This window comes from Microcaecilia unicolor, chromosome 2, assembly GCF_901765095.1.
Source record: "Microcaecilia unicolor chromosome 2, aMicUni1.1, whole genome shotgun sequence".
Lineage (NCBI taxonomy): Eukaryota > Metazoa > Chordata > Amphibia > Gymnophiona > Siphonopidae > Microcaecilia > Microcaecilia unicolor.
Window position 1 is genome coordinate 213,185,581 of NC_044032.1, and position 12,416 is coordinate 213,197,996.

The window sequence follows — 12,416 nt, forward strand, 5'->3', positions numbered from 1 at the left end:
ATGTGAAAGCTTCAGGAACTATGGACGTTTATGGCACTAAAATCTGTTTTAAATTAACTTTGTAATAGGCCTCCATGGAGAGTTGAGGAATAGGTTAGTGTGGTGGACTCAGAGCCAAGGGACCTAGGTTCAAATCCCACTTCAGCTCTTTGTGATTTTGTTTTTAGTTATGAGCCCTCCAGCAACATAAAAATATCTGTTGTACCTGAATTTATAAGAAACCTGAAAGCCTGAACACTACTGAAGTGGTGTACATTCAGGTACAGTAGATATTTTTCTGTTCCTGGAGAGCTCACAATAAAAAAAAAAAAAAAATCACAAGTATAGAAGTGAGATTTGAACCTGGGTCCCTTGGTTCACAGTGCACTGCTCTAACCATTACACTACCCCTCTGCCCTGTGTTGTCATCCCTATGTTGCCATAAACACATTCATGTTCCTTATTTTGTCCCCTTCATAATTTGAATGTTTCAGTTTGTAAAATGGATGTTCATGCTAGACATCATCAGCACATGGATGTCCATTTCTCATGTATTTTTAGAACAAGCTGTTTGTCTGCAGATCCTTTTCTAAAATATATAAGAAATGGACATGCATATGTGACATACTGGCTTTGGATGTTCATATTCTGTCTTGGACATCCTTTCTAAAAAGCCCCTCATTATATCTTAAAATAGTACATAAGTTTATATATCTTTATTATCATCCATATATACAAGAGAACAAGCACATAAGCAAATCATATTGTTATCCAAAACTATAACAAGCATAATAAATGACAACAAACTTTTAATTGTAAACAGAACTCCCCTCCCCACCCACTTCCCAACAACTTACCCACCTCCCACCCTCCTCCAAGGAACATCCTCTCCCCAATTCAATTGCTAAAAGCTTTCCACTGATAGGGAACATACTGATAGATCACACTCTTTGGATCTAGGTAATAATCATAGTTGTAATGTATTCAAAATTAAAGAACGAACCTGTGTTGCTAAGGTATTCAAATATGGAGTCCACAATTTAAGAAAACATTTTTAGCTTTTCTACCTCATGTCCAAGGATAGATGCTCCATCGTTAATAAAGTATACATCTGATTTTTCCAAACCACAAGTGATGAAGGAGCATCTTTAATCCAATGTGATACAATACATCGCTTGGATATCAAAGAGGCTTTTCTAAGAAATAAACTTGACACTCGGGTGCCTTCAATGATGTCTTGTATGTTGTCGAAAACAGAAATCTGTGGAGTCACAGTCCAATTCTCCCGATAGATATGGACTATAAACCAAGGGACCCAGGTTCAAGTCCTACTTTAACTCTTAATTTATTTTTAATTGTAATCCCTCCAGGAATAGCACAATATATAAGCCACCTGAAAGCCTGAAGGCTATCGAAGTGGTGTACATTAAGGTACAGTAGTTATTTTTCTATTCCTGGAGAGCTCACAATTACCACTCCAAACCCATCTATTCAAAAACTCTATGAACAACTACACAAAGTATAGAAGCCCTCTCCACAATGCATAACACTCCTGTAACTCCACCAAAATGTAAATTGTAATGCAAGTAAATTGTAACTTCACTTTCAAATGTAAATGTAAATTGTAAGCTGCTTTGAACCAAAACATGTTTTGGATAATAGTGGGATACAAGAATGTATAAGCAAACAAACAAAAGAAAAGCAGTCAGATTTAAACTATAGGAGACAGTTGATCAATTCCATCTCCACCAGTTTTTTTTTTTCTTAAATGAAGGCAGATTGAATACTGTAGATATAGGTGGCATTGACTGGGCCAGCACATGCAAAACTTCAATAGCATAATGTTTAAACATATCTTGCTCAGAAATGTCCAGTATGTGGAGGAAATTTATCAAGTGGAGATTCCTCCTCTGAACTTGATTCTCCAGATTCTCATATTTTAGCTTCAAATTTCTTTAACAAAGCCCACAGATATAGAGTCCAAATGCTGCACTGTGGTAGATAAAGAGGGGCATAATCGAACGCGAACGCCCATCTCCATGGGCGTCTATATCCGAGAACGGGTACGTGAAGGGGTGGGACAGACGGTATTTTCGAAAAAAATGGGCGTCCATCTTTTTTTTCGATAATACGGTTTGTGCCGGGCAAATGCATTGGATTTGTGCGGATTTGAGCTGGGCGGTTTCATTTTTCAACGATAATAGAAACTGAAGGCGCCCTGCTCAAAAATGAACAAATCCAAGGCATTTGGTCATGGGAGGGGCCAGAATTCGTAGTGCACTGGTCCCCCTCACATGCCAGGACACCAACCGGGCACCAAGGGGGCACTTGTAACAATTAACAAAAATTTAAATACCTCCCAAGTCTATAGCCCCCATCCCTTGGGTGCTGAGCCCCTCAAATCCCCCCCAAAATCCACTGCCCACAACTCTACACCATTACCATAGCCCTTATGGCTGAAAGGGGGCACCTACATGTGGGTACAGTGGGTTTTAGGAGCAGGAGGGCTCCCATTTACCACCACAAGTGTAACAGGTAGGGGGGGATGGGCCTAGGACCATCTGGGTGAAGTGCACTGCACCCACTAACAACTGCTCCAGGGACCTGCATACTGCTGTGATGGAGCTGGGTATGGCATCTGAGGCTGGCATACAGGCTGGAAAAAAAGTTGTTAAAGTTGGTTTTTTTTTTGGTGGGAGGGGGTTAGTGACCACTGGGGGAGTCAGGGGTGGTAATCCTCGATTCCTTCCGGTGGTCATCTGGTCATTTAGGGCACTTTTTTGGGACTTGTTCGTGAAAAAAAAAGGGTCCAAAAAAAAGTGACCCAAATTCGTGCCAAAAACACCTTGGTTTTTTCGATTATCTGCCAAAGGCGCCCATCTCTCCTCGGCCGATAAACACACCCCCAGTCCCGCCTTCACCATGCCTCCGACACGCCCAGTCAACTTTGCCCGTTTCCACGACAGATTGCAGCTGAAGACGCCCAAAATCGGCTTTCAATTATACCGATTTGGGCGCCTAGTGGTTAGGGTGGTGGACTTTGGTCCTGAGGAACTGAGTTCAATTCCCAATTCAGGCACAGGCAGCTCCTTGTGACTCTGGGCACGACACTTAACCCTCCATTGCCCCATGTAAGCCGCATTGAGCCTGCCATGAGTGGGAAAGCACGGGATACCAACGTAACAAAATAAATAAATAAATCTCCCAATTTGGGTTGAAATATGGGTGCCCATCACTTTCAAAAATAAGGCTGACAGTATCATAGTAACATAGTAGATGACGGCAGAAAAAGACCTGCGCGGCCCATCTAGTCTGCCCACGATAATGTATTCTGAACCAAAGTTAACTGTGAATCATGTTTATCTACCTTTTGTTCCAAATTGAAAATCTTATCAGCATGTGTTGCAGTCTGAGAAGTTATAATCTGTCCCACAGCAGCAATCACCTTCCAAATTTCCTCTAAAGCAAATGTTGCAGGTCTCACTGGTTCAAAAACAATGGCCAACACCCTTCCAAATTGAGCCTCCATACCTTGGTTTCCATTAGCTTCCATTTGCTCACTATTTGAGATAGCATTCTCTACTCCGGGTTTACTTCCTGCTTGTGTTTCACACTGCTTCAGGAACATCAGCACTCTTGGAATTCCCAGGTCCAGAAGGTTGATAGCCGAGCGGTCGTCAACAGATGCTCTGCTCACTTTCACCTCCTCTGCCTTAATGCAGGATTACCCCGAGCCTCTCTTTCTGGGGGGGGGGGGGGGGGGGGGATAGCAAGACGCTACTTCCCAAGAGTGGAGAGGGCTCCCATTTACCTTCTTCCATTCAAAGCATGACTACCCCAGTAGATGGTAAGTGCACAGTAAAAGCTTCCATTTTCTACTGAATATAAGATGGAGTACTACTTGCTTTCCCCGATGGGGAAGCAAGCTTCCTTAGACATAAGGACTGAAACAAAGAGGAGCTCTGTGCTTACCACATTCTCTGACATTGAATTCCAGTGTTTGATTACACGTCACATGAAGAAATATTTTCTCCAATTTATTAATTTACTGCTTAGTAATTTCATTGTGTGCCCCCCAGTCCTTGTATTTTTGGGAAGAGTAAACAAGCGATTCACATCTGTCCATTCCACTTACATTTGTTGTTAACTCAGGTATCCTTGTCAGACTTTGTTCCAGATCCTTAGCAATTAGAGCCAACCCCAATTCTACTTTGGAACAAGCTTGGGCATGAAGGAACAACTTGCTCCAGGTTGTAGGCCTATGGTAATGAAAGTGTGTTTAGTGAAATGGAGGATGGGAGGGGAAAATAAAAAATGTATAGTTCTGTTGTCAGTTATTTGTTGCATGCCCTTGCTGGGTTGGCTGGTTAAAAGAGTCACTGTGAATAGAGGTTTTTGGTAAGATCTATTAAAAATGAGATTTCACATAAAATGAAATTGAAACAACCACATTTGTAATATTTCTCAAAGGTCTGATAGTCATGTGTTAGAAGAACCTTAGGATAACTGTTAGCTCCATTTGAGGAGTGTAATTTTAGTCAGGCCATTTTTACCAAAGTAAATACCAATTTACTTGGATGAATGCCTTCCAATATTGTCCTCTAAAGGAACGTATGCATTGAAAATGAGACCCAAAAATAAAATAAATGTATATTAAAAAATTCAGCATAAGCTTATTTTAAGGCCACATTACACAATCCCTTTCTTAAACCAGACCCATTCCATGTTCAATGGTTTAGCTGAAAGTTTATTAAAATTACAAGATGTTATGCAATGTCCTCAAAGGCCTCAATTAAGTGGGGTTGCTGGTGTATAAATTCATGTGGTGACTGCTCTAGCTGAAATTTTATTTGTGTGAATTTTAAATAGATAATCCCATGGACCCCCCCCCCCCCACTGCTATTTTCAACTTCTTCTAAGGAAAAAAAGCAAAGTTTGTAAGATATGTGCTCCCTATCCGTTTTCGTTTGTAAGATATGGCTCCCTATCCGTTTTCGCATCCTGTTCAAACTTCTTCTACTAACCTATAAATGTACTCACTCTGCTGCTCCCCAGTATCTCTCCACACTCGTCCTTCCCTACACCCCTTCCCATGCACTCCGCTCCATGGATAAATCCTTCTTATCTGTTCCCTTCTCCACTACCGCCAACTCCAGATTTCGCACCTTCTGTCTCGCTGCACCCTACACCTGGAATAAACTTCCTGAGCCCCTACGTCTTGCCCCATCCTTGGCCACCTTTAAATCTAGACTGAAAGCCCACCTCTTTAACATTGCTTTTGACTCGTAACCACTTGTAACCACTCGCCTCCACCTACCCTCCTCTCTTCCTTCCCGTACACATTAATTGATTTGATTGCTTACTTTATTTTTTTGTCTATTAGATTGTAAGCTCTTTGAGCAGGGACTGTCTTTCTTCTATGTTTGTGCAGCTCTGCGTACGCCTTGTAGTGCTATAGAAATACTAAATAGTAGTAGTAGTAGTAGTAGATGGTGCTTCTCTTTAAAAGCAAAATATGAGTTAAATGTGTGACTATAAATGTGCGGGGCTTGAATACTCCGCAAAAACGGAAGCAGGTATTTAGGGAAATGCAACGCCAGCAAGCCGATGTAATGTTTCTCCAGGAGACCCACCTTAGAAAAGTCCATGAATACTTAATGAATAATAAGCAGTACCCATATATAAGATGTGCATCAGCCACAGAGGTTCAGAAAAAGAGGGGAGTTTTGATAGCTCTATCCCGGTCCCTACCCTGGCAGGTGCATACAACGGTCAGGGATAAAGCGGGCAGATATATATTGATGGTGGTCTCCCTTGATAAGGAATATTACACACTGGTATGTGCATATGCACCCAATGAGAACCAGAGGATATTTATGCAGGAACTGGAGAGGATTTTACAAAAGCATGCTAAAGGTCATTTGGTGATAGGGGGCGACATGAACTTGACACTGGACCCGAAGCTAGATAACTCAGGGGGGGTGGCAAAATACGCACAGGGAGATAGAGTAGCCTTCCAGTCCTGGCTGGCAAGGTGGGGGCTGACTGACTTATGGAGAGACACGCATGGGACTGAAAAAGATTTTGCCCATTATGCCCCCCTCCACAAAACCTACTCGAGAATTGACTATTGGCTGGGCGATGCGATGGTGAGGAGGCAGGTTGAAAGGGTGTCTATTGAGCCCTGTAGTTGGTCGGATCACTCTTTGGTGGTGCTAACGCTGAGGATGGGAAGAAGGCCTATAGGCCGTCCCCATTGGAGGCTAAACGAAGCCTTACTCCTAGAGCCACAGAATATAGCTGAATTGGAAAAGTACATAAAGGAATATATAGAGCTTAATGATAATGAAGAAGCACATCCGACCAGTATTTGGGAGGGAATGAAAGCGGTATTAAGGGGTCAGATTATAGCATGGCAGGCACACATCGTCAGGGATCATAGGGGGAAGGAGGACACAGTTAGAAATAACATGGAGGCCAGTGAAAGAAAGCATAAAGAGGATCCGTCCGACACGCAAAAATTGCAGGAAGTGCAGCAACTCCGAGCACAGCTTAATGATCTCCAGATGACGGAGATAGCAGGGCAGCTTCAGCAGGTTCGGCAAGAGCATTGTGAATTTGGAAATAGGGCTGGCCGGCTATTAGCAAATAAATTGAAAAAGCAAACCCAAAGAAATTATATTGCAGGGGTATATAATGCATCAGGACAGTTAGTAAACCGCACAGAAGAGATACAGGAAGTGTTTCGGGATTATTATGGCCAACTTTATAAATCGGACCTGAGGGGCACGAGGGAAGAGATTGCACAATATCTACAGGGGATACAAATGCCAGGCCTTTCGGAGAAGGAGGTGGAGGAGTTGTCCTCCCCCATAACGCTTGAGGAGATAGAAAGGGCAATCGCGAGTTTGCCTAACAATAAGGCGCCTGGGCCTGACGGGTTCCCAGCGAGCTTCTATAAGCAGTTCTCCAAGTGGATAGCACCATTGCTGTTAAAAGCAATCACAGCATTTGACAACATGGGGGAAATGCCTTACTCGTGGAGGGTGGCAGAGGTAGTCTTGATACAGAAGCCGGACAAGGATCCCCTATGTTGTGGATCATATAGACCCATTTCCCTATTAAATGTGGACTATAAAATTTTCACTAAAATTCTGGCTGCGAGGCTGCAAAGGGTACTCCCGAGAGTGGTTCATGAGGATCAGGCGGGCTTCATAGAGGGCCGGCAGACGTTCGATAATATTAGGTGCCTGCTTCATGTGATTCAGCAAGCTAATGAAGAACCAGAATCGGTTCTACTCCTTTCGGTGGATGCTGAAAAAGCGTTCGACCGGGTGGAGTGGCCTTTTCTTTTTGGGGTCCTAAAGCAGATGGGACTGGAGGGAAGAATCTTAAAATGGTTCAGCTTGCTCTATACTAATCCCCTGGCAATCATAAAGATAAATGGGGCTTATTCGGAGCCGATAGGGCTGGGTAGGGGGACGAGGCAGGGGTGTGCGGTATCGCCCCTGTTGTTTGCAATATCCATTGAACCATTAGCACAGAGGATTAGAGAACACAAGAGTATACGGGGTGTGGTTAGAGGTAAGAGGGAGCACAAGATTATGCTGTTTGCGGATGATGTATTGCTGACCTTGGCACAGCCTAAACAATCGCTACAGCAGGTTACAGAAGTGATCTTGCAGTATGGGGAGCTCTCGGGCTTTAAAATTAATACCACTAAATCCAAAATACTTAATCTTACAGTACCGCAGAGGGAGGCCCAGGAATTGCAGAAATTATACCCATTCAAATGGGCAGCGAGGGCAATAAGGTATCTTGGGGCTATGATTACCCCAAGAATAGAGCTTTTATATCAGGAAAACTTCCCTAAGAAGGTCAGGGAGCTTTTTGGAGAACTGGATAGGTGGGAGGGCCTTACGATTTCGTGGTTGGGCAGAATACATGCGGTAAAAATGATGCTCCTGCCGAAGCTGCTTTATCTATTTATGGCGCTTCCAATTCCCATACCGCGTACCTTTTTTCAACAGCTGACTAAAAAGGTTTTTGCATATATTTGGAGGAAGCGGCCACCCAGGGTGCGTAGAAGTGTAATGTACCAAAGGCCGAACAAAGGCGGCATGGGGGTCCCAAATTTTTTTCTCTACTACCAGGCAGCGCAACTGCGGGTGTGCGCTGAATGGTACCCGACCAATACTAAAAAGTGGCTTCACTGGGAGCGAGCATGGATGGGGACTAGATACACAGGGGACGCACTCTGGAAACCGAGAAAGGAACTCTTAAAGATAATTGAGAGGGTCCCGTTGGGCTTGAGCCACATCTTACATACCTGGCTTCAATTAAGAAAGCGGGCTTTCCCAGAAAGAAAATATTTCCAACAGATGGCAATACAAGATGCACCAGGGTTCCCCTTGGGGAGGGAGGAGAGGATATTTCAGATCTGGGCTAAGAGGGGTCTTTATCAACTGGGGCAAATTTGGGTCAATGGGGAGATGCGGTCATTTGAGGAGTTGCAAGATGAGTATGGATTGGAGGAGAGGGACTTAGTTTATTATAATTGCCTCAGAAATTATATACTCAAAATAGCTAGGGATGAATTGGAGTTGGCAGAGACGGAGGTGGAAAAGGCAATGAGACAAGGAGGGGGTAGGGGTGGTATAACGAGGATATATAGAGCTCTGCTTCTGCTCTCGTCCCCACTGGGTTTTTATACTAGAAAATGGGAGGAGGAACTCCAGGGTAACTATACGGAAGAGTGGTGGACACATAGCTATAGACACCTATTGAAGCCCTCCATTGCCCAGCCTCTGGCAGAGAATGGGTATAAAATCTTATACTGGTGGTATTATACCCCAGTTAGACTACAGAAGTTCTGCCCGCAAATGTCGACAAATTGCTGGAGGGACTGTGGAGGGAAAGGCACATTTTGGCATATATGGTGGGAATGCCCAAAGGTTCAAAAGTACTGGACGGAGATCATGGACAGGGTGAAGGAAATGACTGAGATTAGCTATCCGAAAATGGCAGAGAATTGTCTTCTGCATGTAAGACCTAGAAAGAGCCCCATACATAGTCATAAGCTGGTCATCCATGTCTTAGGAGCAGCGAAATTGGCGCTCGCTCGGGCTTGGAAGCAGCAGGAGACCCCAGCCATGCAGGTGGTGATGGGCAGGTTACATCATCTGTATCAAATGTCAAAGTTGACGGCATTGCGAAAAGGTCAGCTTCAAAAGTTTCAAAAAATATGGGATGCGTATGAACAATGGAAAGGAGTGGGATGAGGCAGGATGATGTACACCCGAGGGGGGGGGAGGGAAGGGAGGGGGGAAGAATTGAAGTGGAAAAGAAATGAGCATCTGAGCTGTATGATCTTCATTGTTTGTATGTAGTTGATGTAATAATTTCACCAGAAGCTTGTATCAGTAGAGGTTGTTTATTTTTGAAAAACCAATAAACAAATGTACAAAAAAAAAAAAGCAAAATATGAGCTTGTATTTTGCATTATAATTGTATGTGTTCAACAAAGCTATATAACAACATATGTTATCAATATTGAATATTTTTCCTCTTCTCTTTTGTTATATGTCCATTTATCCCCCAAAATAACCTTTTCTTTTAGGGCGGAAAGTTCAGATTTCCAATTGTCGTTCCCTTAATGATGAATGGCTGATCAGCACAGGATTCCGTCACCCACAGTCCTTTACTCTCTACCGATGCCATGATGAGGCCAAACATATTACTGATGAAGGGCTCACACAGTTTTTTCACCATTGCAAGGACTATCTTAAGGTAACAGCAGCAATCATGTTTACAGTGGAATGGTATATTTTAAATATTAATCATCTCAAGGGATAAAAGTATAAACTTAGAAAATCAAAAAAGTAAATTCTCTATCAAAGATAGAAGAGCACTTCACAAGGAAAACCTTTTCAATAACCTAGCATATATAAAGTGGAGAAAAAAAGACTCCAGTCTGTGCTTAATGTTACAGCACCAAGTTTGTACCCTAAAAACTTCCTATATCATGGTCCAAATAAAACCCTTCCACTTTCCCTGATGGATTAAAGTGGTTGCCACAGTCTTTATGGATTATAAGTAATTGAAAAGACAATTGCAAGATGCAGATACGTTTTCAAAGCACACAGTGCGGATTCAAGAACCAGATAAGTGACTAATTATAGAGGCATTTGGAATTGTTTAGCTGTTCCTGTATAAAATAGAAGTTGCAATATTAATTAAATGAAAAGTTCTTTGGTCTTACAGCTTATAGTGGAGTTTTGTTGACAGTTGCTTAGGGCACGAACATGGTGCTGTAATATTAAGCAATGACTGAGGTCTTTTTTCTCCACTTCATATATGCTGGTTTATTGAAAATGTTTTCTATTTTTGATAGAGAATTTGCTTTATAGATTATCTATATTTTGAACATTTACATATTTAGAGATCTATTTTTATTTGTTTATATATATATATATACAGTGGGGGAAATAAGTATTTGATCCCTTGCTGATTTTGTAAGTTTGCCCACTGACAAAGACATGAGCAGCCCATAATTGAAGGGTAGGTTATTGGTAACAGTGAGAGATAGCACATCACAAATTAAATCTGGAAAATCACATTGTGGAAAGTATATGAATTTATTTGCATTCTGCAGAGGGAAATAAGTATTTAATCCCTCTGGCAAACAAGACCTAATACTTGGTGGCAAAACCCTTGTTGGCAAGCACAGCGGTCAGACGTCTTCTGTAGTTGATGATGAGGTTTGCACACATGTCAGGAGGAATTTTGGTCCACTCCTCTTTGCAGATCATCTCTAAATCATTAAGAGTTCTGGGCTGTCGCTTGGCAACTCGCATCTTCAGCTCCCTCCATAAGTTTTCAAGGGGATTAAGGTCTGGTGACTGGCTAGGCCACTCCATGACCCTAATGTGCTTCTTCCTGAGCCACTCCTTTGTTGCCTTGGCTGTATGTTTTGGGTCATTGTCGTGCTGGAAGACCCAGCCACGACCCATTTTTAAGGCCCTGGCGGAGGGAAGGAGGTTGTCACTCAGAATTGTACGGTACATGGCCCCATCCATTCTCCCATGATGCGGTGAAGTAGTCCTGTGCCCTTAGCAGAGAAACACCCCCAAAACATAACATTTCCACCTCCATGCTTGACAGTGGGGACGGTGTTCTTTGGGTCATAGGCAGCATTTCTCTTCCTCCAACACGGCGAGTTGAGTTCATGCCAAAGAGCTCAATTTTTGTCTCATCTGACCACAGCACCTTCTCCCAATCACTCTCGGCATCATCCAGGTGTTCACTGGCAAACTTCAGACGGGCCGTCACATGTGCCTTCCGGAGCAGGGGGACCTTGCGGGCACTGCAGGATTGCAATCCGTTATGTCGTAATGTGTTACCAATGGTTTTCGTGGTGACAGTGGTCCCAGCTGCCTTGAGATCATTGACAAGTTCCCCCCTTGTAGTTGTAGGCTGATTTCTAACCTTCCTCATGATCAAGGATACCCACGAGGTGAGATTTTGCGTGGAGCCCCAGATCTTTGTCGATTGACAGTCATTTTGTACTTCTTCCATTTTCTTACTATGGCACCAACAGTTGTCTCCTTCTCGCCCAGCGTCTTACTGATGGTTTTTGTAGCCCATTCCAGCCTTGTGCAGGTGTATGATCTTGTCCCGACATCCATAGACAGCTCCTTGCTCTTGGCCATTTTGTAGAGGTTAGAGTCTGACTGATTCACTGAGTCTGTGGACAGGTGTCTTTCATACAGGTGACCATTGCCGACAGCTGTCTGTCATGCAGGTAACGAGTTGATTTGGAGCATCTACCTGGTCTGTAGGGGCCAGATCTCTTACTGGTTGGTGGGGGATCAAATACTTATTTCCCTCTGCAGAATGCAAATAAATTCATATACTTTCCACAATGTGATTTTCCGGATTTAATTTGTGATGTGCTATCTCTCACTGTTACAATAACCTACCCTTCAATTATGGGCTGCTCATGTCTTTGTCAGTGGGCAAACTTACAAAATCAGCAAGGGATCAAATACTTATTTCCCCCACTGTATATATATATATATATATATATATATATTACAGTATTGATATACTGCCCTTAAGAACAGCACCAGAGCTGTTCAGAAATAAAACATTAATCAAGTGGAGAAAGGGGAAAAAATAGAAATAGAAATTCACTGCAGACAGTGATCTGACCTCCACCAAAACCTATCACAAACCAAAGGCCTGGGAGAAAAAATGTTTATAGACCAGTCTTGAATTTAGGAAGATAAGTTTCTAATCTGAGCAGGTAAGATATCTGACTAGTTTTGTTTGGTTATCTGTTTGTGAGTTTTCAGATGAACCTTACTGGCTAAGTTTTCAGCTCAAAAAGCTCTAAATCTAGCTGGTTAAAACGTAGCCACCTACATTTAGGGAGC

At 42.8% G+C, this 12,416-nt stretch overlaps 1 protein-coding gene across 2 annotated transcripts in view; it reads left to right on the top strand.

Annotated features, from left to right (window-relative positions):
• Positions 1 to 12,416, top strand: part of LOC115463310 — a 136,167-nt gene that overhangs the window by 96,323 nt on the left and 27,428 nt on the right. For both annotated transcript variants that reach the window (XM_030193698.1, XM_030193699.1), the window contains one exon: positions 9,599 to 9,768. In XM_030193698.1, coding sequence (XP_030049558.1) covers positions 9,599 to 9,768 — 170 coding nt within the window. The remainder of the gene's footprint in view (positions 1 to 9,598; positions 9,769 to 12,416) is intronic.